The sequence below is a fragment of the Phyllostomus hastatus genome, unplaced genomic scaffold (assembly GCF_019186645.2).
Source record: "Phyllostomus hastatus isolate PE091 unplaced genomic scaffold, TTU_PhHast_1.1 phas_scaffold_397, whole genome shotgun sequence".
NCBI lineage: Eukaryota > Metazoa > Chordata > Mammalia > Chiroptera > Phyllostomidae > Phyllostomus > Phyllostomus hastatus.
In genome coordinates this window covers 5,282,997-5,308,008 of record NW_025334029.1, presented here as the reverse complement: position 1 = coordinate 5,308,008, position 25,012 = coordinate 5,282,997, and the positions used below count along the sequence as shown (strand labels likewise).

Sequence of the window (25,012 nt, the reverse complement as noted above, 5' to 3'; positions counted from 1 at the left end):
AAGGCAACCGGGAGCGTGTAAGCCATCTGGGGCGTACAAGATTGCAGCTAGTGGACCCTGAGTATGCAAGCGGCAGCTGGCGGACCCAGTGAGGTGGCGATTGTGGACCAGGGCAGAGCGTGCAACCCAGGATCCCAGAGAAGGGACTGAGGTCCCAGGAGAACAGAGCTACTGCCATTGTTCCCTCCCACCCCCACCCCCACATACAACATCACAATCTAGCAACTGGGGTGCCCAGCCCCAGTGAACACCTAAGGCTCCACCCCTTACTGTAACAGGAGCTACCAGACCAAAAAAAAAAGAGAGAGAGAGAGACAGAGACAGAGACAGAGACATATCTTAAACAGAAGAACAGATCAATGCCCCAGGACTCATTCTTTTGAGCGACCAAGAGATAGCCAATCTATCAGATGCACAGTTCAAAACACTGGTGATCAGGCAGCTCACAGAATTGGTTGATTTTGGGCACAAAGTAGATGAAAAAATGCAGGTTACCATAAAAGAGATGAAGGAAGATGCACAGAGAACCAATAGTGATGGGAAGGAAACAGGGACTCAAAACAATAGAGTGGACCAGAAGGAAGAAAAAAAGAACCAAACAGGAAAGAATGAAGAAATAAGAATTAAAAAAAAAAAAAAAAACAAGGAAAAGCTTAGGAACCTCCAGGACATCTTTAAACATTACAACATCTGAATTATAGGGGTACCAGAAGGAGAAGAGGAAAAACAACAAGTGGAAAAGTTATTTGAACAAATAATAAAGGAGAACTTCCCCAATATGGCAAGGGAAATAGACTTCCAGGAAGTCCAGGAAGCTCAGAGAGTCCCAAAGAAGTTGGACCCAAGAAGAAACACACCAAGGCACATCATAATTACATTAGCCAAGGTAAAAATGAAAGAGAGAATCCTAGAAGCAGCAAGAGATAAGGGGACAGTCACCTACAAAGGAGTTCCCATCAGACTGTCAGCTGATTTCTCAAAAGAGATCTTACAGGCAAGAAGGGGCTGGAAAGAAGTATTCCAAGTCATGAAAGACAAGGACCTACATCCAAGATTACTCTGTCCAGCAAAGCTTTCATTTAGAATGGAAGGGCAGATAAAGTGCTTCTCAGATAAGGTCAAGTTAAAGGGGTTCATCATCACCAAGCCCTTATTATATGAAATGTTAAAGGGACTTATCTAAGAAAAGAAGATACAGAAAAAACATGTATAGTAAAAGGACAGCAAACTCACAATTATTAACAACCACACCTAAAGCAAAACCAAAAGAAACTATGCAAACAACTAGAACAGGAACAGAAGCACAGAAATGGAGATCACATAGAGGGTTAGCAACAGGGGAATGGGAGGAGGAGAGAGGGGGAAAAGGTACAGAGAATAAGTAGCATAGATTGTAGGTTGAAAATAGATAGGGGGAGGGTAAGAATAGTATGGGAAATGTATAATCTAAAGAATTTATAAGTATGACACATGGACATGACTAAAGGGGGAGATATGGGTGGGAGAGGGTGTACAGGGTGGAGGGGAGTGAAGGGGGAAAATGGGACAACTGTAATAGCATAATCAATAAAATATATTAAAAAAAGAGGAACTGCTTGGGGCTCCAGAAGTTTCTTCCACTGCCTCAATCCCCATTGGTTTTTGCGGCCAGAAGTTATTGGAACTCATCTTCCTGGCACTAGAACTTCCTGGCTGGGGGGTCTGGTGTGGAGTGGGACTCCTGGCTCCTGAGATATCCCTCCTGAATTTTTTAAAGTATATTTTGTTGATTATACTATTACAGTTGTCCCAGTTTTTCCCCCTTTGGCCCCTCTGCCTGGCAGCCCCTTTCCCTCCAGCAGTTCACTCCCCTTAGTTCATGTCCATGGGTCGTGCATATAAGTCTTTGGCTTTTCCATTTCCTATGCTGTTCTTCACCTCCCCCTGTCTATTTTGTACCTACCAATTATGCTTCTTAATCCCTGTACCTTTTCCCCCTCTTTCCCCCTCCCACTCCCCTGTTGCTAACCCTCCATGTGATCTCCATTTCTGTGGTTCTGTTCCTGTTCTAGTTGTTTCCTTAGTTTGCTTTTGTTTTGGGTATGGTTGTTATTAACTGTGAGTTTGATGTCTTTTTTTACTGTTCATATTTTTTATCTTCTTTTTCTTAAATAAGTCCCTTTAATATTTCATATAATAAGGGCTGGGTGATGATGAACTCCTTTAACTTGACCTTATCTGGGGAGCGCTTTGTCTGCTCTTCCATTCTAAATGATAGCTTTGCTGGGTAGAGTAATTTTGTTTGTAGGTCTTGTTTTTTAACCCTTTGAATCCTTCTTTCCAGTCCCTTTTTGCCTGCAAAGTTTCATTTGAGAAATCACCTGATAGTCTTATGGGAACTCCTTTGTAGGTATCTTCCTGCTTTTCTCTTGATGCTTTTAAGATTCTTTATCTTTGACCTTTGGCATTTTAATTATGATGCATGGTGGTGTGGCCCTCTTTGGGTCTAAGTTGTTTGGGACTGTCTTGCTTTCTGGACGTTTATGTCTCTTTCCTTTGCCAATTTAGGGAAGTTTTCTTTCATTATTTTTTCAAATAAATTTTCAGTTTCTTGGTCTTTCTCTTCTTCTGTCATCTGTATGATTCAGATATTGGCATGTTTGGAGATGTCCCAGTGCCTTCTTATTCTCTCATTTTTTTTAAAAAAAAATTCTTATTTCTTCATTCTGTACCAGTTGAGTGTTTGTTTCTTCCATATATTCCAAATCATTGATTTGAACCCCAGTGTCCTTCCCTTCACTGTTGGTTCTCTGTGGATTTTTCTTTATTTCACTTAGTGTAGCCTTCATTTCTTCCCTTATGCATTTGCCATACTCACTGATTTATGTGAGCATCCTTATTACCAGTGGTTTGAACTTTGCATCTGATCCATTTCATTTAATTCTTTTTCTGAAGTTTTGATGTGTTCTTTCATTTGGGCTATATTTCTTTATCTCCTCAGTTTGGCAACCTCCCTATGTTTCTGTGTATTAGGTAGAGCCGCTTCGACTCCCTACTTTGGTGTACCTCTTATGTTGTAAGGGGTGGAATCTTAGGTACTCACCAGAGTGGGGCAACCCTATTTACCACTTTGTGGTACTGTATGTGGGGGAGTGGCCAGAGAGGGAATAAATGCTGCTTGCTCATCTCTTTCCCCGTTTCCAGTCACATCCCTCACTTCCTGTATGCTACTGACACCTGTCTAGCTGCTGCCCTGGTGCTGAATCCCAGAGTGGGTGGGTTTGTGTCAATTATAGGACCGTGCATGTCCTGTAAATGGACTCTCTTGAGAGACCAGTAGTTTCTTCTGTTGCCCCAACCCCCACTGATTTTTATAGCCAGAAGTCATGAGGCTTTATTTTCTGGTGCTGGAACCCTGGGCTGTGTTGCCTGGTGTGGAGCTGAGAGCACTTGCTCCCTAGATTACCCTTCCATTTTTTATCCACCACATATGTATGTAGGGCCATGTGTTCTGCTGGTCGCTGCAACCAGTGCTTCACTGCCACTGCCTCACCACCACACCACATCCTCTCTGTCCTAGCTTCCCATCTCTGCCCCTCCTACCCGTCTGGATGAGTATTTCTTCTTTAAATCCTTGGTTGTCAGACTTCCATACAGTCAGACTTTCTTGATGCAGACTCTGGCCTGTGGGGTCCATGTGTTGTGGCTGCAATGAACAATGGACATGGACATGCAATGCACATGGACTGCAGAAGTCCTGTGGAGAAAGGGGATGACATGGCCACTCTCTCAGTGAAAGAGAGGGCCCTGACCCTTGCCTGGACAGGCTTTTATTGCTTTTCTGGGCACATTACATTGAGGATCATCCTCATTTACTATGCACAGATTTGCTTTAGATGGTTGGTTACCTTTTACAGAAAACAAAGGAGAGGATGTTGCTAATTACATCAAAGAAGAAGGATATTTGCAAATGCAAAGGGAAAAGTGGTTGAACTGGTTACACTCATCCTTGGGATGTTTAGCATAGATTTTAGGAAGTTACTTTAAAGATATACAGTAAACATTTGCTGCCTCAATTCAGGGTGAGGGAGTTTTAGCAAAAGTAAGCCTCAAAGCAGCCTAGGTACAATGCAGGCCAGATTCCCTGTGGGAGAACCTATCTGTGGGCATGGGTCCTGTATGCTGACCTGGATCCCCATCAGTTTTCCAAATCAGGAGCTGGGCTACATTCCCCACTACCACACACAGAATGGTCCCCTATACTTTCTGGCAGTTCTGGTTGCTTTTTGTTTCAAGGTTAGTTGTGATCCTTCTTATGATTGTGTGAGGAGGCAAAGCATGTCTACCTATGCCTCCATCTTGGCTGGAAGGCCCCTCCTGAATTTTTATCCACCACACATGGGTATGGGACCAGCCCATTATGCATCCATGCCCCTCCTGCCAGTCTGGATGGATGTGGTTTCTTTAATTCTGTAGTTGTCAGACTTCCATTCAACTCAATTGTGATGGTTCTGAGTGATGGTTGTTATATATTTTAGTTGTAATTTTGATGTGGTTGTGTGAAGAGGTCAGCCATGTCTGCCCATGCTACCATCTTGATGGAAAGTCTGAATTTTAAAATTTTCATTGAATTTTTATTAGCTTTTAAAAAATATTTTATATTTACTTTTAGAAGGGAAGGGAGAAAGGGAGGCAGAGAAACATCAATGTGTGGTTGCCATTCACGTGCCCCCTACTGGGGACCTGGCCCCCAGCCCAGGCATGTGCCCTGACTGGGAATGGAACTGGTGACCCTTTGGTTCACAGGCCAGTGCTCAATCCACTGAGCCACACCAGCCAGGGCTGCATTTTCATTAGTTTTAGTTTAAATAGCCACATGTGGGTAGTAGTTCCCATGTTGGACAGGACAGACCTAGAGAGAGGATGAATATAAACACCGAATTGGAAGGGGCAAGCTTTCAGGGTAAACTAAATGGAACAGACAGGAGAACAAAGGAGGGAGTGACAAATTAATTAAAATCTAAATGAAAGGCTGCTTAAGGGGTACACCTCTTGGGTGCTCTTGTGGACCATGCATTTCAATCTAGGCAGGTGCTGGGTCCCACCATTTCATGGTGGAATTCTCTAACAATGGTTGGCTGTGCCTTGTTTTACAGACCTCAAAAAAAAATGTGTCCTTAGCTTTAGACCCTAGTCAGGGTGGGTTAGGTGGCAGTATGAGGTCAAGTTTGTGTTCCCTCCCAGAGGGACAATATCCACTTCAGGACAGTTACAGGCTGCTGGGGTATCTGTGGGTAGAACCAGCATTTTCCTTACTAAATGGATCTTCTCTAGGACATGCATTAGGCTGTGTGTAACATTTCTCAAGTTCTGCTCTATGAAAGGACGTTTTCATAGGGACATTTTTTAGATGGGTGTAACCAGTTCACTACATGCTTTTTATCATTAAAAGAAATTTTTTGTGGCTCCACCCCCTGCAGTGGAACAAGGTAACTTTTCTTCTGAATACTTGAACACTGGTCCCCTGAATCCACAGTGATTTGGGGTCTTGTAAATTGAGCCTATGATGAATCCAGCTGCTTTCTAATGTGTGCCTGGTGCCAGAGGGTGAGTCAATGTTATTAACATGGAAGATTCCTGTCTTTCTACACCCAAACTGAGTTGTGTAGTTACAGATTGCATAGTAGAGGAATGAAATGCAACCCTTCTTTAGACCATTTGAGGTGTGGTATCTCTCATGAGAATATTTGTTCCCACCTTGATTTTGGTAGCTATACTTGGTCGTAGGCTTGTAGTAGTCTTCAAGTTCAGGATTTATAGATTGAAACTGAATGGTTTTTGTCCACAGACAGTTTGAATCTGTTGAGTCCAAGATCAACAAGGGATTAATAAATACTACAGAATTGTGTTACATTGTTCTTAACTCTTTACTTGATGATATATAACAGAATGTACCAGAAAACAGTAGTGGAATGGCTGAGGCTAAAACTACTTATGCAAGATGTTTTTTTTTTTTTTGGAAGAACCTATTCTTCCAATTCTTGCATGACAAAGTAAGAATAAAATTTAAAAGTAAGATCCAGTAGGATGATAGGCTTGGAATTCTGGAGAGGTTGATATAAGACTTTTAAATTTTCAGTATCATTGTAAGAGAAATAAGTATACATTATTTTAAAAAGGCAGAGAAGGGTCACTCTATGGAGGTTTGGTGGGCCTGAGCAAACTGAATGTTGTTCAGTATGCAGCCGGAGTGTCTTCTCTGAGCTAACACGTCTACTTCCCTTTTGCTCTGTGTTTCCTTGAGTGTTGGGGAGGAGCCTGGCGATTTTCGTTTCTCTTTCACAAATGGCATCCGGCAAGCGGCTGGAGGTGGTAGAGGAGGCCTATCCACTCCCCCAGTGAGGGTCTCTCGCTCTCAGTGGATCGCGCCTTCGGGCAGGCCGCAAGGGGCATCGGAAGAGCAGGGAGTTCTGGCCCTATCATGCACCTGCTAAGTGACTTTGGCCAAACCTCTTACATTGCCCAGGCAGTTTCCTTGAACTCGGAGGTGGCAAGAGCCTTCCCACCACTGGTGGAAATTCTGTGGAATTGTCGTTAAGAGGTATGGGGCCCTGGATGAGGAGCCAGAGCCAATAACAGCTTCAGGTGTCACAGTGGTGGGAGAAATTGTCAAGCTAATCCTAATGTTCATATGGAAATTCAAGGAACCCAGAATAACCAAGCAATCTTGGGACAAAAATAAAACTAAAAAATTCAAAGACTCACTCAACCCAATTTGAAAACTTAACAAAGCATGGCATCATCACAAGAATTCACCTTACAAAAAAAAAGTAATCTAAAATGAAATGCATGGACTTCTGGCCAAGATGGAGGCATAGGTAGTTGCACTGTGCTGCCTCATGCAACCAAAACTAAGGACAACAAGAATTTAGAAACAAAAAAATACCCAGAACTGAGAGAAATGAACCGAATGGAAGTCTGACTACCATTCATCCAGACCAGTAAGGAGGGGCAGAGTTGGAGGCCTACGTAGAGGGGTCAAGGGGTCCCAGAAGGAAAAAGCGGTGGGTGGCAGACTAGACGTGGGCGTGCAGGGCACAGACGGCAGTTGGTGGACCCCAGAAGCGCTGGGCAGCTGACGGACTGGTGGCAGACCCTGGGCGTGGGAGGCAATGAGCAGACCTAGTGAGGCACGAAAAGCAGCTGGCTGTCCGCAGTCACACATTCTCGTGCAGACAACCTAAGCGAAAAGGGGCAGCGACACAGACTGCTCAACCCAGGGACCCAGCGCCAGGAAACAAAGCCTGAAGGCATTGATTGAAAACACCTGTGGGAGTTGAGGCCAGGAGATTCTATCAGCCTCACAGGAGGCTCCTTGGGGAAACCCACAGAGTCCGAGAAAGTACACAAGCCCAGCCGCCTGGGAGCCAGCACCAGAAAGGCCCAATTTGCTTGTGGGAAGCGGCAAAGGGGACTGAAGTCCTAGAGAGGGTGGAGCAGGCGCCATTGTTCCCTCTCAGACCCTGGCCCCACATACAACATCACAACTCAGCGACTGAGGTGCCCCACACTGGTGAACATATAAGGCTCCGCCCCTCATACATAACAGGTGCGATGAGACCAAAGAAAAAAAATAAAAAGAAAATTAAAAAGATGGCTCAAACAGAATTAAAAGCCCCAGAACCAGTTTTTTTTAAGCGACCGAGAGATAGCCAACCTATCAGATGCACAGTTCAAAGCACTGGTGATCAGGATGCTCACAGAATTGGTTGACTTTGGTCATAAATTAGATGAAGAGATTCAGGCTACAATAAGGGAAATAAAGGAAAATGCACAGGGAACCAATAGTGATGGAAAGAAAACTGGGTTTCAAATCAATGGAACGGACCAGAAGGAAGAAAGGAACAACCAAACAGGAAAGAATGAAGAAACAAGACTTCAAAAAAATGAGGAGAGGCTTAGGAACCTCCAGGACATCTTTAAACATTACAACATCCGAATTACAGGGGTACCAGAAGGAGAAGAGGAAAAACAACAAGTGGAAAAGTATTTGAACAAATAATAAAGGAGAACTTCCCCAATATGGCAAGGGAAATAGACTTCCAAGAAGTCCAGGAATCTCAGAGAGTCCAAAAGAGGTTGGACCCAAGGAGGAACACACCAAGGCACATCATAATTACATTAGCCAAGGTAAAAATGAAAGAGAGGATTCTAGAAGCAGCAAGAGATAAGGGGACAGTTCCTACAAAGGAGTTCCCATCAGAATGTCAGCTGATTTCTCAAAAGAGACCTTGCAGGCAAGAAGGGGTTGGAAAGAAGTATTCCAAATCATGAAAGGCAAGGACCTATATCCAAGGTTGCTCTATCCAGCAAAGCTATCATTTAGAATGGAAGGGCAGATAAAGTGCTACTCAGATAAGGCCAAGTTAAAGGAATTCATCATCATCAAACCCTTATTATATGAAATGTTAAAGGGACTTATCTAAGAAAAAGAAGGTAAAAAATATGAACAGTAAAAAAAGACATCAAACTCACAGTTAATAACAGCCATACCTAAAACAAAAGCAAACTAAGGAAACAACTAGAACAGGAACAGAACCACAGAAATGGAGATCACATGGAAGGTTATGAACAGGGGAATGGGAGGGAGAGAGAGGGGGAAAAGATACAGAGAATAAGTAGCATAGACAATAGGTTGAAAATAGGGGGAGGGCAAGAATAGTATGGGAAATGTAGAAGCTAAAGAACTTATGACACGTGGACATGAACTAACGGGGGGAATTTGGGTGGGAGGGGTGGACAGGGTGGAGGGGAATGAAGGGGGAAAATGGGACAACTGTAATAGCATAATCAATAAAATATGTAAAAAATAAATAAGGTAGAGAAGAGTTTTTAATCATGTATATGTACATTTTTTAAAAAAAGGCAGAAAAGTCTCCTTCTTCCTGACCCCTATTTTCATTCTCCAAACATAACTGCTGTTTATTCAGAAAAATGTTATATATATGGATATAGACACGAATGGAAAAATACTATTCTGCATCTTGTTTTATTTATTTAATACTCTTATCTTCGAGACCTGTCCTATGTCATTATATAGGCTTGTGCCATTCTTTTTTTTAATGGACTTTATTTTTATAGTTTTAGGTTCATAGCGATATTGATCACTTGCACAGTTTCCTCCACTATTAACATCTCCCCACCAGAGTGGTGCAGTAATTTTAATGGATTAACCTATATTGATACATCACTATCATCCAGTCTATAATTTACATTTGGGTTCACTCTTTGTGTTGTATATTGTGTGGTTTTGCAGAAATGTTTTTTGTTTCCATTTTGTGGACTTTTTGGATTGATTTTTAGTTGTTGGTGTTGATCTTTCATTTTTGTTCTTGAAAGAGTTGAGGTGGTTTTTAGTGGTTACCCTTAAATTTTTGCTACAGGAAATGGATATTCAAAATAAATTTTATTTTTAGAACAGTTTTAGATTTATAGTGCAAAGCTAGTACAGAGAGTTCCCATGTGTTCCACACTTAGTTTTACCTAGTATTAATATGGTACATTTGTCACAATTAATGAACCAATATTGATGCACTATTACAAAATTCATATTCTATTCAGATTCCCTTTGTCTTTATCTAAAGTCATTTTTCTCTTCCAGGATCCAATCCAAGGTACCACATGACTTTCTTTTTTTTTAAAATATATTTTATTGACTATGCTATTACAGTTGTCCCATTTCCCCCTTCTCTCCCCTCCACCCTGTACCCCCTCTCCCACCCATATCTCCCCCTTTAGTTCATGTCCATGTGTCATACTTATGAGTTCTTTAGCTTCTACATTTCCCGTACTATTCTTGCCCTCCCCCTATCTATTTTCAACCTACATTCTATGCTACTTATTCTCTATACCATTTCCCCCTCTCTCCTCTTCCCACCCCCTTGCTGCTAGCCCTCCATGTGCCCTCCATTTCTGTGGTTCTGTTCCTGTTCTAGTTGTTTGCATAGTTTCTTTTGGTTTTGCTTTAGGTGTGGTTGTTAATAATTGTGAGTTTGCTGTCCTTTTACTATACATGTCTTTTCTGTATCTTCTTTTCTTAGATAAGTCCCTTTAGCATTTCATATAATAAGGGCTTGGTGATGATGAACTTCTTTAATTTGACCTTATCTGAAAAGCACTTTATCTTCCCTCCCATTCTAAATGAGAGCTTTGCTGGATAGAGCAATCTGGGATGTAGGTCCTTGTCTTTCATGACTTGGAATATTTCTTTCCAGCCCCTTCTTGCCTGTAAGGTCTCTTTGGAGAAATCAGCTGACAGTCTGATGGGAACTCCTTTGTAGGTTACTGTCCCCTTATCTCTTGCTGCTTCTAGGATTCTCTCCTTCGTTTTTACCTTGGCTAATGTAATTATGATGTGCCTTGGTGTGTTTCTTCTTGGGTCCAACTTCTTTGGGGCTCTCTGAGCTTCTTGGATTTCTTGGAAGACTGTTCCCTTTGCCAGATTGGGGAAGTTCTCCTTTATCATTTGTTCAAATAACTTTTCCAGTTGTTGCTCCTCCCCTTCTGGTACCCCTATAATTCGGATGTTGGAATGTTTTAAGGTGTCCTGGATGCTCTTAAGCTTTTCCTCGATTTTTTGAATTCTTATTTCATCATGCTTTCCTGCTTGGTTGATTCTATCTTCCTTCTGGTCCACTGTATTGTTTTGAGACTCAGATTCCTTCCTTTCACTATTGGCTCTCCTCCGCATATCTTCCTGCATCTCTTTTATGGTAACCTGCATCCTTTCATCTAAATTGCACCCAAAGTCAACCAATTCCGTGAGCTTTCTGATCACCAGTGTTTTGAACTGTGCATCTGATAGATTGGCTATTTCTTGGTCGCTCAAAAGGATGAGTCCTGGGGGACTCATCTGTTCTGTTGGAAACGTGTCTTATGTCTTTCCCTGTCTCTCCTTTTTTTTCCCCCCGGTCTTGTCGCTCTTGTTATGGTGGGGGTCGGAGCCTTAGGTGTTCACCGGGGTGGGGCACCCCAGTCACTAGATTGTGACGTTATATGTGGGGGTGGGGGCAGGGGCGGGAGCGGGGAGGGGAGGGAACAATAGCAGTAGTTCTGTTCTCCTGGGCTCAGACCCTTCTCTGGGATCCTGGGCTGCGAGCTCTGCCTTGGTCCACAATCGCTGCCTCACTGGATCCCCCAGCCACAGCTTGCGTACTCAGGGATCACCGCTGCGTTCTTGCGCCCCGGATGGCTGTGGCACCGATTTCACGCCAAATTTTCCCCAACCTCCGCGTGCCGCCGACCCGCGCCAGCCCCACGCCTGCCCAGCTCATCGTCCCCTACCAGTCTGGATGTACAGGTCTACTTCAACTTCTTGGCTGTCCAACTTCCATTCAGATAAATCCTCTATCAGTTCTGAGTGTTATTCTATCTGTAAATTATTGTTGTTCTATTCTTGGTTGTGAGAGGAGGTACAGTGTGTCCACCTATTCCTCCATCTTGCCGGAAGCCCCTCTGACTTTCAATCACTATTATCTTCTTAGGCTCTTAAGGCTATACCAGTTTCTTACACTTTCTTTGTTTTTGATGACTGTGACAGATTCGAGGAATATTGTTCAGGTATTTTGTAGATTGTCCTCAAGTGGAATTTTTCTGATGCTTTTATTGTGATTATACTGCAGTTATGTGTTTTTGACACGAGTTCCACACACATATAACACTTGTCTCATTACTTAATATCAAGGGTGTACGAGATCTGTCCGGAAGAATTCCAGCCATTGTTAATATAATGAGTATGGTTTGTGTGACATGGATGTAACCTGTCAGGCAAGGAGTGGACTGGAATGTGCATGCAAGAATAATGATGACTTCACTGTACTAGTAAGTGGGGGTGGGAGATGCCATTGAGTGAGCACGTGTACTATGTGGCTGTCATATTCAACATGACTGAGCCTGTACAGCAACAAATCTGCATCAAATTTTACATTAAGCCTGGATATTCCTCTGTGGAAAGAATTCATATGATTCAGAAAGTCACAGCTGTGGACAACTGGTGATTGGCAGCTTCATCAGAACAATACACCTGCTCATGCATCACGTCTCATGCAGTTTTTGGTGAAACATCAAATCACTGAGGTGACTCAGCCCCTTGGTGCCCTGCGACATCTGGCTTTTCCCAAAATGAAAATCACCTTTGAAAGGGAAGAGAGTTCAGACCATCAGTGAGATTCAGGAAAATATGATGGGACAGCTGATGGTGATTCCAACAAAGGATTTTTGCAGTGTTTTGAACAGTAGAAGAGGTGCTGGGAGAACTCTGAGGTCGCAAGGTATATACTTTGAAGGGGACTGAGGCATCATTGTCCTCTGTACAATGTTTCTTGTATCTTGTATCTTCTTCAATAAATGTCTCTATTTTTTCTTTTTTAAAATATTTTATTGATTATGGTATTACAGTTGTCACATTTTTCCCCTTTATTCCCCTCCAACCTGCACCTGCCCTCCCACCCACATTCCCCCCCTTAGTTCATGTCCAAGGGTCATATGTATAAGTTATTTGTCTTCTACCTTTCCTATACTATGCTTTTTTTTCTTGATCTTTTTTAAAAATTTTAATCATTGTTCAAGTACAGTTTTCTGCCTTTTACTCCCATTCCAGCCGACCCACCCATTCCTCCCTACCTCCCACCCATTACCACCCCCCATTAGTTTTTGTCCATGTGTCCTTCATATTTGTTCCTATAAACCCTTCCCATTCTTCCCTGAGACTCTCTCTTCTCTCCCCTGTGGTCACTGTCAGCCTGTCCTCCATTTCAGTGTCTTTGACTATATTTTGCTTGTTTCTTTGTTTTGTTGTTTAGGTTCCTATTAAAGGTGCGATCAAATGGTAATTGTCTTTCACTGCCTGGCTTATTTCACTTAGCATAATGCTTTCCAGTTCCATCCATGTTGTTGTAAAGGGTAGGAGCTCCTTCTTTCTTTCTGCTGCATAGAATTCCATTGTGTAAATGTACCATAGTTTTTTGATCCATTCATTTACTGATGGGCTTCTAGGTTGCTTCTAGCACTTAGCTATTGTAAATTGTGCTGCTGTGAACATTGGAGTGCAAAGGTTCTTTTGGATTGGTGTTTCAGGATTCTTGGGATATAGTCCCAGCAGTGGAATTGCAGGGTCAAAAGGCAGATCCATTTTTAGTTTTCTGAGGAAGTTCCATACTGTTTTTCATAGTGGTTGTACCAGTCTGCAATCCCACCAACAGTGCACTAGGGTCCCCTTTTCTCTACAACCTCTCCAACACTTGTGGTTTGTTGCTTTGTTTATGATGCCCATTGTGACTGGTGTGAAGTGGTATCTCATTGTGGTTTTAATTTGCATCTCTCTGATAGCTAGCGATATTGAACATCTTTTCATGTATCTTTGGATTTTCTATATGTCCTCCTTGGAGAAGTGTCTGTTCAAGTCCTTTGTCCATTTTTTAATTGGGTTGCTTGTCGTCTTAGAGTGGAGTCGTGTAAGTTCTTTATATATTTTGGAGATTAAACCCTTGTCTGAGGTATCATTGGCAAATATGTTTTCCCATACAGTTGGTTCTCTTTTTATTTTAATACTGTTTTCTTTAGCCATACAGAAGCTTTTTATTTTGATGAGGTCCCATTTCTTTATTCTTTCTTTTATGTCCCTTGCTTTTGGGGACATGTCAGTAAAAATGTTTCTGCATGAAATATCTGAGATTTTCCTACCTACATTCTCCTCTAGGACTTTAATGGTGTCACGGTTTGTATTTAAGTCTTTTATCCATCTTGAGTTTATTTTTGTTTAAGGTATAAGTTGGTGCTTGAGTTTCATTTTTTTTTTTTCATGAAGCTGTCCGGATCTCCCAACACCATTTGTTGAAGAGGCTATTTTTACTCCATTTTATACTGCTGTCCCCTTTGTAAAATATTAATTGACCATAGAGACTTGGGTTTATTTCTCGACTCTGTTCTGTTCCATTAATCCATGTGTCTGTTCTTATGCCAGTACCAGGCTGTTTTTATTACAGTGGCCTTGTAACAGAGTTTGGTATCAGGTATTGTGATCCCCCCTGCTTTGTTCTTCTTTCTCAACATTGCTGTAGCTATTCAGGGTCATTTATGGTTCCATATAAATTTCTGAAATGTTTGTTCTATATCTGTGAAAAATGTCATTGGTACTTTAATCACTATTGATGTTCATCCCAATTACATGGCTGGTGTAGTTTTTGTCAGTTTTATCCACCGTAAAATTATTCTCCACTCCCTTCACTTTCTAATAGTATATTGTTCAGAAGGAAATCAAAACTTGTGGGAAATTATGCTTTATCTCCTTTGAGTTCTTTTGTTCTGTCCCTTTTTTTTTTGTTTGATCATTTATTTGTATTAGCATGGACTCATGGGTTTTTTTATGTTTCAGCTTATAATCCAGTACCACTTTATTTTGTTGCTTTAATTGTTCCATCTCTAGCCATTGGGAACTCTCTCAGTTAGTCATGTGCTCCTTTCACATATACCCATCAATATAAATATTTTTAAAAGTATTTCTTGGCAGTATAAAATGATTCAAGTCCCTCTTATATATTTCCTGTGCCTAACCCTGGCATCAGCCATTTGTCCAAGGAGTTCTCTTTCCTTTTTTTGAAGAACAGTATTTCTTCAAAAAATCTAAGTTTCTTCAAAACTAAGATCTGGGTGCTAGGTGTCCTCATTACCACTGGGGTGTTATTGCTTTTAGACCCTTATAGCTGACAGATCAAGGGAATATATATGTCTGCATAGTTACCCATGCATATGCACATGCATAAATCTTTCTTATATGTAACCATCTCTGTGTATGCATGTGTGTATATATATATATATGCATGTATATGTATATATATGTGTGCATATATACATAATACATATATATGTGTGTGTGTATGTATTTCCTGTTTTAAGCTAAACATAATTCATAGTGAGGTCTCCAGCTCCAATCCATTATCACATGGATCATTCTAGCCTTCTCTTATCTGTAATGTCCCTCCCCAACAATGGGAATCCTGGCTTCTACAATCTACCATTCATTTACTTATTTGATCAATTCCAGTGCACATGCATAGTTGTTTGCTTGAGACTTGATAATATGTATATACCTGGGGAAAACTACATGCCCATCTAGAGAGAGTGATAGCTGTCAAATTCCATAGCAAGCATGGTTGGGCAGGTGGGTCCACTTATGAGGAAGATTCTGTTGTGAAAAGCTTTCCCCAAAGCATTTTCAATTATATGTAATCAGAGCTATTAGTCTAGGGGTGAGTGCTGTGGTTGTGGGGGGTACCCCAAATTGACAAAATGCAGAACAGCTCCATTTGTGAGACCTGGAGTGGGGTGAAAGAACTTAGCCCATTATCAGTGGAGATTTGGCTCCAACATTCCTTGTCGGAAAAGTCATACATAACATACAGAAAGATTTTTGTAAGGTTGTGCTTTATGTTCCATACAGTTGCACCTTCAAACTTCTAGTGGACTGAAGGATATATATTCTTTTGGTGGGGATAAGTTGTTTGTGGAAGGAGATCAACTCAGTATATCTTTGGGGGGGCTTCAACTCATTTCCTTTTGTGGTGTTACCTTCATGACACTGTCTAAAGGGAAATGATCATTACAAGAGAGTATTTTAGTATTATTTTGTTTTAGGCAAAAGATAATTAAATTTAAAAATCCTTTTTTCTTTTAATTTTTAGGATATGGAGACCCAGAGGATGCATTGAAGGAAAATTCCTCAGTAAAGCGTGAGTAGTAAATAAAAGGAACTATCAAAAGCAAAAAATAGCAATTAATATGTATCACCCACTCAGAGTGGACAGCCTGTATTTCACTTGATCAGATAAAATATGGTTATCATAAATTATGTTATTTATAAGAAAATCTAAATATTTAAAATTCTGTTTCTTTTGTGGAGAATACCAAACAATATGTTATAACTGGTACAGCATTTTCTCCAAGTCCAGTCATAGCATGTACTGGAGTAACATTCCAGAAGTGGCCTCTGAGGGCTGTCTTTCCCTAGCTCAGAAAAGGGTACTTTGAAGTGAATAAGGGGTTTGTTTCTCCTTTTAGATTTTTTGAAAATAATAATGGCTTTACTTAAAATTGTGTCTACATGTAATCTCTCAAATGCTAAGCTTTGTTATTGGTTTGTCTTTAAATTTAAAAAATATTTAAATCATTGTTTAAAAATGTATGAAGGCTTAGAAAATAAAGCTGAGATTTCCTTTGACCCCTTCCCATCCTACTAAGACCCACTCCCATCCCAAGAAGGAATTGTTGATTAGTTTTCTATGCTGTTATGTATATCTATACACAGTTTTTTTTGTTTTACATAATGTGTAGGGATTTTTTATTTCGTTATATGTGTATTATTTCACAATTTGTTTTTTATTAATATGTATCAAAAACCTGAGTGAATATACCTATCTTTATTAGTTTCCTAGGGGTGCCATAAAAAAGTACCACAAACTGAGTGGCTTCAAACCACAGAAATTCATTCTCTCCCAGTTCTGGAGGCCAGACATCCAAAATCAAGGTATTGGAAGGACCACACTCCTTCTGAAGGCCCAAGGGGAGGGTCTGGCCTCTTCCAGATTCTGATGGTGGTGGCATTCCTGGGTGTCCCTTGGTTTGCCACTGTGGCACTCCAATGTCTGTCTCCGTCTTCAAATGGTCTCCTCCTTTGTGTGCCTTTTCCTCTTCTGTTTCTTATAAGGATACTTTTTTATTGGATTTAGAACTCACCTGGGTAATCTTGAGTGGTCTTACCTCAAGATTCTTAATTATGGGATTGGCCAAAAAGTCAGTTTAGTTTATTCTGTAAAATAAAAGATACATTTTTTTCATTTTCAACAATAACTTTATGTATTTGGATATTTTGAGTATGTCAGCTATCTCCAGTTTAGTAGAATGTTGATTATTCTCAAGTAATGTCTCAATTTGATTGGTGTCAACTTCAACTAGTCTACCTGACCATGGAGCATCGTCCAGCGAGAATTTTCTAGCACAAAACTTTGCAAACAACTTTTGACATATTTAATCAGTCACAGCGCCTTCTCCACACACTGAACAAATCTGTTTTAGCATTTCAGTTGAATTTTTACCTTTCTTGAAATAATAAAGCATAATATGCTGTAACTGTTGTGTATTTTCTTCCATCTTTAATATTAAAATGGCTACACAAAAATTCACCGATTTTGATGCTTTTTTAAATGCACACTCATATGACAGCTGTCAGAATACAATCTAACAAAGTTGTTTTGAATGAAGTTAAAGACAACTAAATGCTACTAGAGCCAAATTATGGAAAAAACAAAATGAACTTTTTGGCCAACCCAACTACAAAGATCCTTTCTCTGAATAACATCACATTCATGGGTTTTGGGGACTATGACTTAGCTATACATTTTGGGGGCCAGCATTCACCTTACTTCATTATTCATATACCTATGTTTCAGACACAAACTTGTGCTTTGTGGAGCTGGCATTCCAGTGATGTGGCTTTGGCCTTGGCCAATGATGCCATTTCCTTACTGGTGGACATGTTGTTTGTTTTCGTTTTGTGCAATTACAGATAGGGCTTCAGTGAACATTTATTGTCTATATCCGTTGTGCCCAAGTACAATGGAACTAAAAGGCTGAACATTATATGTATTATATATTTTAAAAGATTTTTCCAGGAGGATCCAAGATGACTGCAGAGTAGCTGGAAGCTCCATCCACTTGCTCCCAGTCTCGGACTGATCTTACAGCTAAACCACAGAGCAATCAACTTGAAAATCCAGCTGAGAATGAGTGAGAGTGTGTGTGAGCATGTATGTGGACCAGTGTGTGGTGCATGTGCCTGAGTGGGTGAGGGCCTGCCCACCCGTAGGACACTCAGAAGCAGGCAGCCCAGGCTCTCCTAGTGGAGCAGCTGCCTCTGCCACTGCCCAGCCCAGCATTTCTGGCTGCACAGATTTTGGACAGAAGCCATTCTGAGGAATTTAAAGAATCCTTCTCAAGAAGAAGCCCCTGGAGTGCGCTCACCTCAGTGCCCAGATGTGTATCTGTGCCCTCTGTCCCATCAGGGCCATGCACCCAGCCTCCACCAGGAGCCAGAAGCCAGAAACTATGGTATTTACTGGGGAATGGACTGTCACTTCTCTGATCCTGGGTATGATGGGAACTGCAAATGGAACAGAGTCTGACTGAGGAGACTGCAGTTCAGCTCAGGAGTTGCCAGCAAGCTCTAGGGTTGGAGACAGATGGCTGGGGCAGTGCTGGCTGCAGAAATAGTGTGGCAGGAGCAGGCCTGCCTGAGGCTGAGAATCACTGGAGGAAGCAGCGAGAGTATCAACCACCACCCCATGTTATAGTATCACTGTGGGACTCTTCCCGGTGCCATCTGGAGAGATCCAGAGATAAACTTAATCTAAAATTGTTGGAGGTTCTGGCAGGCTGTGGCCCGCCCTGACCAAGAGAGATTTTGTGCTTATCAGGGAGGGGGATTGTGTGGAGAATAGGCCTCCCAGAGCTCGGTGCTTCAGTGAGAGGGCCACACAGAAACTCTGTTAGAAGAGGAGCTGAGGTAAGAGTCGAGACTGAGCAGAGACCCTGTGCTCATGTGTGCTTGCTCACAGTGGCTCTGCCAATAAAATTTAGAGAAATAGAGTCACACTGAAGAGACCATGGGACCCAACATAGCACAGCTGGTGAACAGGGCACTGTGCAGAGTGGAGAATTTGGGCCTGAGTCTCCTGTGAGTGCAGGAGGATGGGGAGTAGGCCAGGAGCTGGATGCCAGAGATCCATTGAAGTCAGGCAGCTGGCCAGGAGCTGAATGCCTGAGATTCGTTGCAGCCAGGCAGGCCCCTCACAGGGAGGCATGCCCAATCCCAACCTGCGGGATCTGCAGATCAGTGAGGCTAGACTTAAGAGACCCCTGCAGGGTGCATATCCACAGGGGAAAGAAGAAAAGGCTTTGACAGGGCACTTTCTACCAGACACTACGACCTATACTGTTCCTCAGGCCCTGATTCACTGAAACCAGCAGAGGAGAGATTAGAGACAGGTGCAAAAAGAGATGTCCAGGGCCACACATAGCCTCTGTGCCTAGACAGAGCTGCCATCTGCACCAAGCAGGAAAGAGCACCCCCTTTTACAGAGATTGGCCCCTGACAGAAAACAGACAGCTAATTTGGCAGCAATACATTATTGGAAAGAATCTGGGTAAGACAAAGATGTGTGGCAAGAGGATGGGGAAACATTCCCACTGTCTTCCCTGAAGACTGAACAGCACCCCCCCTGGGGGTATCCCAGAGATTCCATTCTCCCAATTGCACTAGAGACCCCCTCTGGAGACCGGCAGAGAAGGTATTGGCAGCCCTCTCCGGTCATTAAGTGAACCACTCCTGGGCCCTGGGCTGATGGAAAGCTGGCAGGGCAGAACAATGGGAACAAGCCAGATCTGAAGGAGTCAGCCAAGCCACAGACTGTAGCTCACTGGTAGTCTAGAACAGGCTGCCTGTGGCCAGTCTAGGACACCATCTGTTATTACTAGGGGCAGATACAGAAAGACAAGATAGTGGTAAACACTGGATTATACTGAGACAAATTCCACTACAGTCTTCTTCATTATTTGTATTACTTTCTCTCCCAAATAGCTTTTTAACATTAATTTCTTTTCTTTCAAGTTTGTGCTTATTATTTCACTAGTTTATTTTATTTAATTTATTTCAAATCTCATATTTTGCTCCTCCCTTCTCTTACTCCATTTTACCTACTTCCTTCTTCTACTTATTTTAAATTTTACTTTTTCTCTGGCTATGATTTGTTTCCATTCCATACTCTTACTATTTCTCCCCCCTCTAGCCTCTCAAAATATTTTTTCTTGTCATTAGTCATCTCATATTTTCTCACATTCTTAAAATACCCTTATCCTCTCTACACCTTTATCAGTCTTGGCTCGTTGGTTGTTCATATAGTGGTTGTTGTTGCATTTCTTCAATTTTATTCCTAGATCTTCACAATTTTTATATTTCAAATCTCCAAATGTACTATTCCCCTCCCCTATGCCATTTGCCTATTTCCTGCCCTTTCTCTTTTTTTTGTTTTAAATTTTACTTTTTCCCTGTCTTAGCATGGTTTTCATTCCTCACTCTTAGTATTTCTTCTCCCTCTATCCTCTCAAAATCACTTTCCTTTCCTCTAGATATATCATAAGTGTTTTTGCTTTCTTTTTCCTTCATATTACCATTCCATGCATATTAATCTTTGCTCCTTTGTTATTACTGTGGTGGATCTTTTCCCCCAATTTAGTTCCTAATATTTTCATTATTGTTAAATTTTTTAAAGCTCATACTATACTCTTCCCTTTTCTTACTCCATTTCGCCTTCTTCCCCCTTTTTAAAATTATAATGTAAATTCTGTTTTCTTTCTTCACCTTGTTTCTATTCCCTCCTATTATTATTTCTCCTCCCCCTACCCTCTCAAAATCATTTTTCTTTCAGTTACTTATCTCATATTTGTTTTTCCTTTCTTCTTCTTTTTTTTTAAATATTTTATTTATTTATTTTTAGAGAGGGAAGGGAGGGAGAGAGAGAGAGAGAGAGAGAGAGAGAAACATCAATGTGTGGTTGCTGGGGTTTATGGCCTGCAACCCAGGAATGTACCCTGGCTGGGAATCGAACCTGGGACACTTTGGTTCCCAGCCCACGCTCAATCCACTGAGCTACGCCAGCCAGCCTTTCTTCTAATAGTCTTAATCTCTTCACACCTTTATTAATATTTGCTCATTTGCTGTTGATCATGTGGTTGTGGGTGGGGTTTATTACTGAGAGTGTGGGCTTTGTTTCCTGGGTTGTTTTGTTCTATCAGCACCTGTACAACAGCATGCAAGGCATGAAGGGCGGTGTGACTTTCAGTCAGCCAGCCAGAGGGAAGAACCCCCCAAAGAAAAACCCAACAATAATCAAAACCAATTATAACAAGAAAGCCCACGTAAATGCCACAAAGGGCTTAACAAGAATATGCAGCTCAAGAGATCAAAGAGAATGTGTCACTGACTCCCACATGTCTCCTCCTACAGAGGGTCACACACCACGAAGATGGGGAGTAAAGGCAGATAATCTAATATATAGAAATAAGAAGAGTCACCTAAAATGGGGAGACAAAGAAATAACACCCAATCAACAGGAAAGGAGGAAAATGTAGAAAGATACAGACTTACCTAAAAAAGATAGGAGCAATTCAAATAAACAACCTAGCCCTACATCTACAAGAACTGGAGGAACAACAACAAAGAAAGCCCAGAACAAGTAGAAGTGAGGAAATAAGCAAGATCAGAGCAGAACTAAATGACATAAAGACTAAAAGAAATTCAACAGATCAATAAATCCAGGAGCTGTTTCTTTGAAATGATAAACAAAATTGAAAACCCTTTAACCAGATTCATAAAAAAAAAGAACCCAAATCAGAAATGAAAGAGGATAAATTACAACTGATACCACAGAAATACAAAGGAGTGTAAGAAATTACTGCAAACAACTATATACCAAGAAGTTTGAAACTGTGTGAAATGGAGAAACTTCTAGAAAAATATAATATTCAAAAACAACCAAAAAGAAGCAGAAAGCCTAAACAGCAATAACAGCTGGTGAAATCAAAGCAGTAATCAAAAAAGTCCTGTCACACAAAAGCCCTGGACTGGACAGTTTCAAAGGAGAATTTTACAAAACATTTAAGGAAAAGCTGACGCCTATCTTTCTCAAAGTATTCCAAAAGTCCAAGAAGATGGGAACACTCCCAAACTCTCCATGAGGCCAGCATCATCATGATCCCCAAAGCAGACAAAGACACAACAAAGAAAGAAAACTACAGGCCAATATTTCTGAAATCCTCCACCACATCCAGCAATACACCAAAAAGACCATACATTGTGAGCAAGTGGGATTCATCCCAGGGATGCAACGATGGTACAATGTTCACAAATCAATAAACATAATACATCACATAAAAAAAAAGGAAAGAGGACTTCCATCCAAGATGGAGGTGTAGGTAGACACACTGTGCCTCCTTAATGACCAAAAGAAGGACAATTTAAAAACAAAAAACCAGAACGGACAGAAAATCGAACTGTATGGAAGTCCAACAACCAAGGAGTTAAAGAAGACACATTCATCCAGACTGGTAGGAGGGGCAGAGATGGGCAGCCTGGGCAGAGAGGACTCACCACAAGGTGGTGGCTGGCGGACCCAGCTAGGGAGCAGACTGTGGAGCTGGGCGGGGCGCGCAAAGCTGCAGCTGGCCAGTAAGGTTACAGCTGGCGGACGCTGGCGGACCAGGTGATCCCACATTCGTGAGCAGATAATCCAGGTGAAATTGGGGAGCAGAACACAACACGGAACCCAGGGTCCCAACGTGGAGAAATAAAACCTCAAACCACTGACTGAAAACACCTGTAGGGTTTGAGGCAGCAGTGGGAGAAACTCCCAGCATCACAGGAGAGTTCGTTGGAGAGACCCACAGGGTCCTAGAACATACACAAACCCACCCACATGGGAATCAGCAACAGAAGGGCCCAATTTGCTAGTGGGAAGTGGGGGAAGTGACTGAAATCCACCAGAGAGAAGAGCAAGTGCCATTGTTCCCTCTTGGATCCCTTCCCTACATACAGCATCACAACCCAGTGACAAGGGTTACCTGGCCCTGATGAATACCTAAGGATCCACCCCTCACTGCATAACAGGTCTGTCAATACAAAAAAAAAAAATGGCCCAAATGAAAGAACAGATCAAAGCTCCAGAAAAAATACAACTAAGCAATGAAGAGATAGCCAGCCTATCAGATGCACAGTTCAAAACACTGGCAATCAGGATGCTCACAGAATTCGTTGAATTTGGTTGCAAATTAGATGAAAAAATGAAGGATTTGCTAAGTGAAATAAAGGAAAATGTACAGGGAACCAATAGTTATAAGAAGGAAACTGGGACTCAAATCAACAACATGGACCAGAAGGAAGAAAGAAACATCCAATCAGACAAGAATGAAGAAATAAGAATTCAAAAAAATGAGGAGAGGCTTAGGAACTTCCAGGACATCTTTAAACATTCCATCATCCGAATTATAGGGGTACCAGAAGGAGAAAAGGAAGAGTAACAAGTGGGAAAGTTATTTGAACAAATAATGAAGGAGAACCTCCCCAACCTGGCTAGGGAAATAGACTTCCAGGAAGTCCAGGAAGTTCAGAGAGACCCAAAGAAGTTGGACCCAAGGAGGAACACATCCAGGCACATCATAATTACATTGTCCAAGATTAAGATTAACGAGAGAATCCTAGAAGCAGCAAGAGAAAAGGAGACAGTTACTTACAAAGGAGTTCCCATCAGACTGTCAGCTGATTTCTTGAAAGAGACCTTGCAGGCAAGAAGGGGCTGGAAAGAAGTATTCCAAGTCATGAAAAGCAAGGACCTACATCCAAGATTGTTCTATCCAGCAAAGTTTTCATTTAGAATAGAAGGACAGATTAAGTGTTTCTCACGTAAGGTCAAGTTAAAGGAATTCATCATCACCAAACCCTTATTATATGAAATATTAAAGGGATTTATCTAAGAAAAAGAAGATAAAAATATGAACAGTAAAATGACAGCAAACTCACAATCATTAACAACCACACCTAAAACCAATACAAAAGCAAACTAACTGAACAAAACAGGAACAGAACCACAAAAATGGAGATCACATGGAAGGTTATGAACAGGGGAATGGCGGGGAGGGGGGAAGGTACAGAGAATAAGTAGCATAGATGGTGGCTAGAAAATAGACAGGGGAAGGGTAAGAATAGTATAGGAAATGGAGAAGCTAAAGAACTTATATGTATGACCCATGGACATGAACTAAAGGGGGTGAATGTGGGTGGGAGGGGGTGTTCAGAGTGGAGGGGAGTGAAGGGGGGGAAATGGGAAAACTATAATAGCATAATCAATAAAATATATTTTAAAAAGGAAAGACAAAAATCACATCATATCAAAAGATGTGGAAGAAGTATTTGATAAGGCACAGCATCCATTTATGATTAAAACACTCAGAAAAGTGAGAATAGAGGGATAATTCCTCAACCTAATAAAGGCCATATATGAGAGACCTACAGCCAACATCATACCAAATGGACAAAAACTAAAAAGTTTCCCACTGAGATCAGGAACAAGACAAGGATGTCCACTTTCATCACTTCTATTCAACATAGTATTGGAAGTTCTAGCCCCAGCAATCAGACAAGAAAAAGAGATAAAAGGCATCAACATTGGAAAAGAGGAAACAAAACTGGCATTGTTTGCAGATGACATGATAGTGTACAGAGAAAATCCTATACCTCTGCCAAGAAATTACTTGACCTAATAAATCAATTTGGCAAAACAGTGGGATACAAAGTCAATATTCAGAAATGAAAGCCATTTTTGTACACCCGCAATGAAATATCAGGAACAGAAATCTGGAAAAAAAATCCCATTTGATATAGCAACAAGAAAAAGAAAGCTAGGAATAAACCTAACCAAGGAGGTAAAAGACCTATACTCAGAAAACTACACAACACTGAAGAAAGAAGTTAAAGAAGCCACAAACAAATGGAAGCATGTACTATGTTCATGAATTGGAACAATTAACATCATCAAAATGTCTGTACTACCCAAAGCAATTTATAGATTCAACACAATCCCTATTCAAGTACCAATGACATATTTCACAGATACAGAACAAACACTTCAAAAATTTATATGGAACCATAAACGACCCTGAATAGCTGCAGTAATCTTGAGAAAGAAGAACAAAGCAGGAGGGATCGCAATACCTGATATCAAACTGTATTACAAGGCCACTGTAATAAAAAAAGCCTGGTACTGGCATAAAAACAGGCACATAGACCAAAGGAACAGAACAGAGAGCCCAGAAATAAACTGAAGTCTCTACAGTCAATTAATATTTGACAAAGGGGGAAGAAGCATAAAATGGA

General features: G+C 41.3%; 1 protein-coding gene across 2 annotated transcripts in view; it reads left to right on the top strand.

Annotated features, from left to right (window-relative positions):
* The window catches only part of CD99L2 (CD99 molecule like 2), a 132,758-nt gene that overhangs the window by 67,773 nt on the left and 39,973 nt on the right, over positions 1 to 25,012 (top strand). For both annotated transcript variants that reach the window (XM_045820482.1, XM_045820483.1), the window contains exon 2: positions 15,717 to 15,764. In XM_045820482.1, the coding sequence (XP_045676438.1) occupies positions 15,717 to 15,764 (48 nt within the window). The remainder of the gene's footprint in view (positions 1 to 15,716; positions 15,765 to 25,012) is intronic.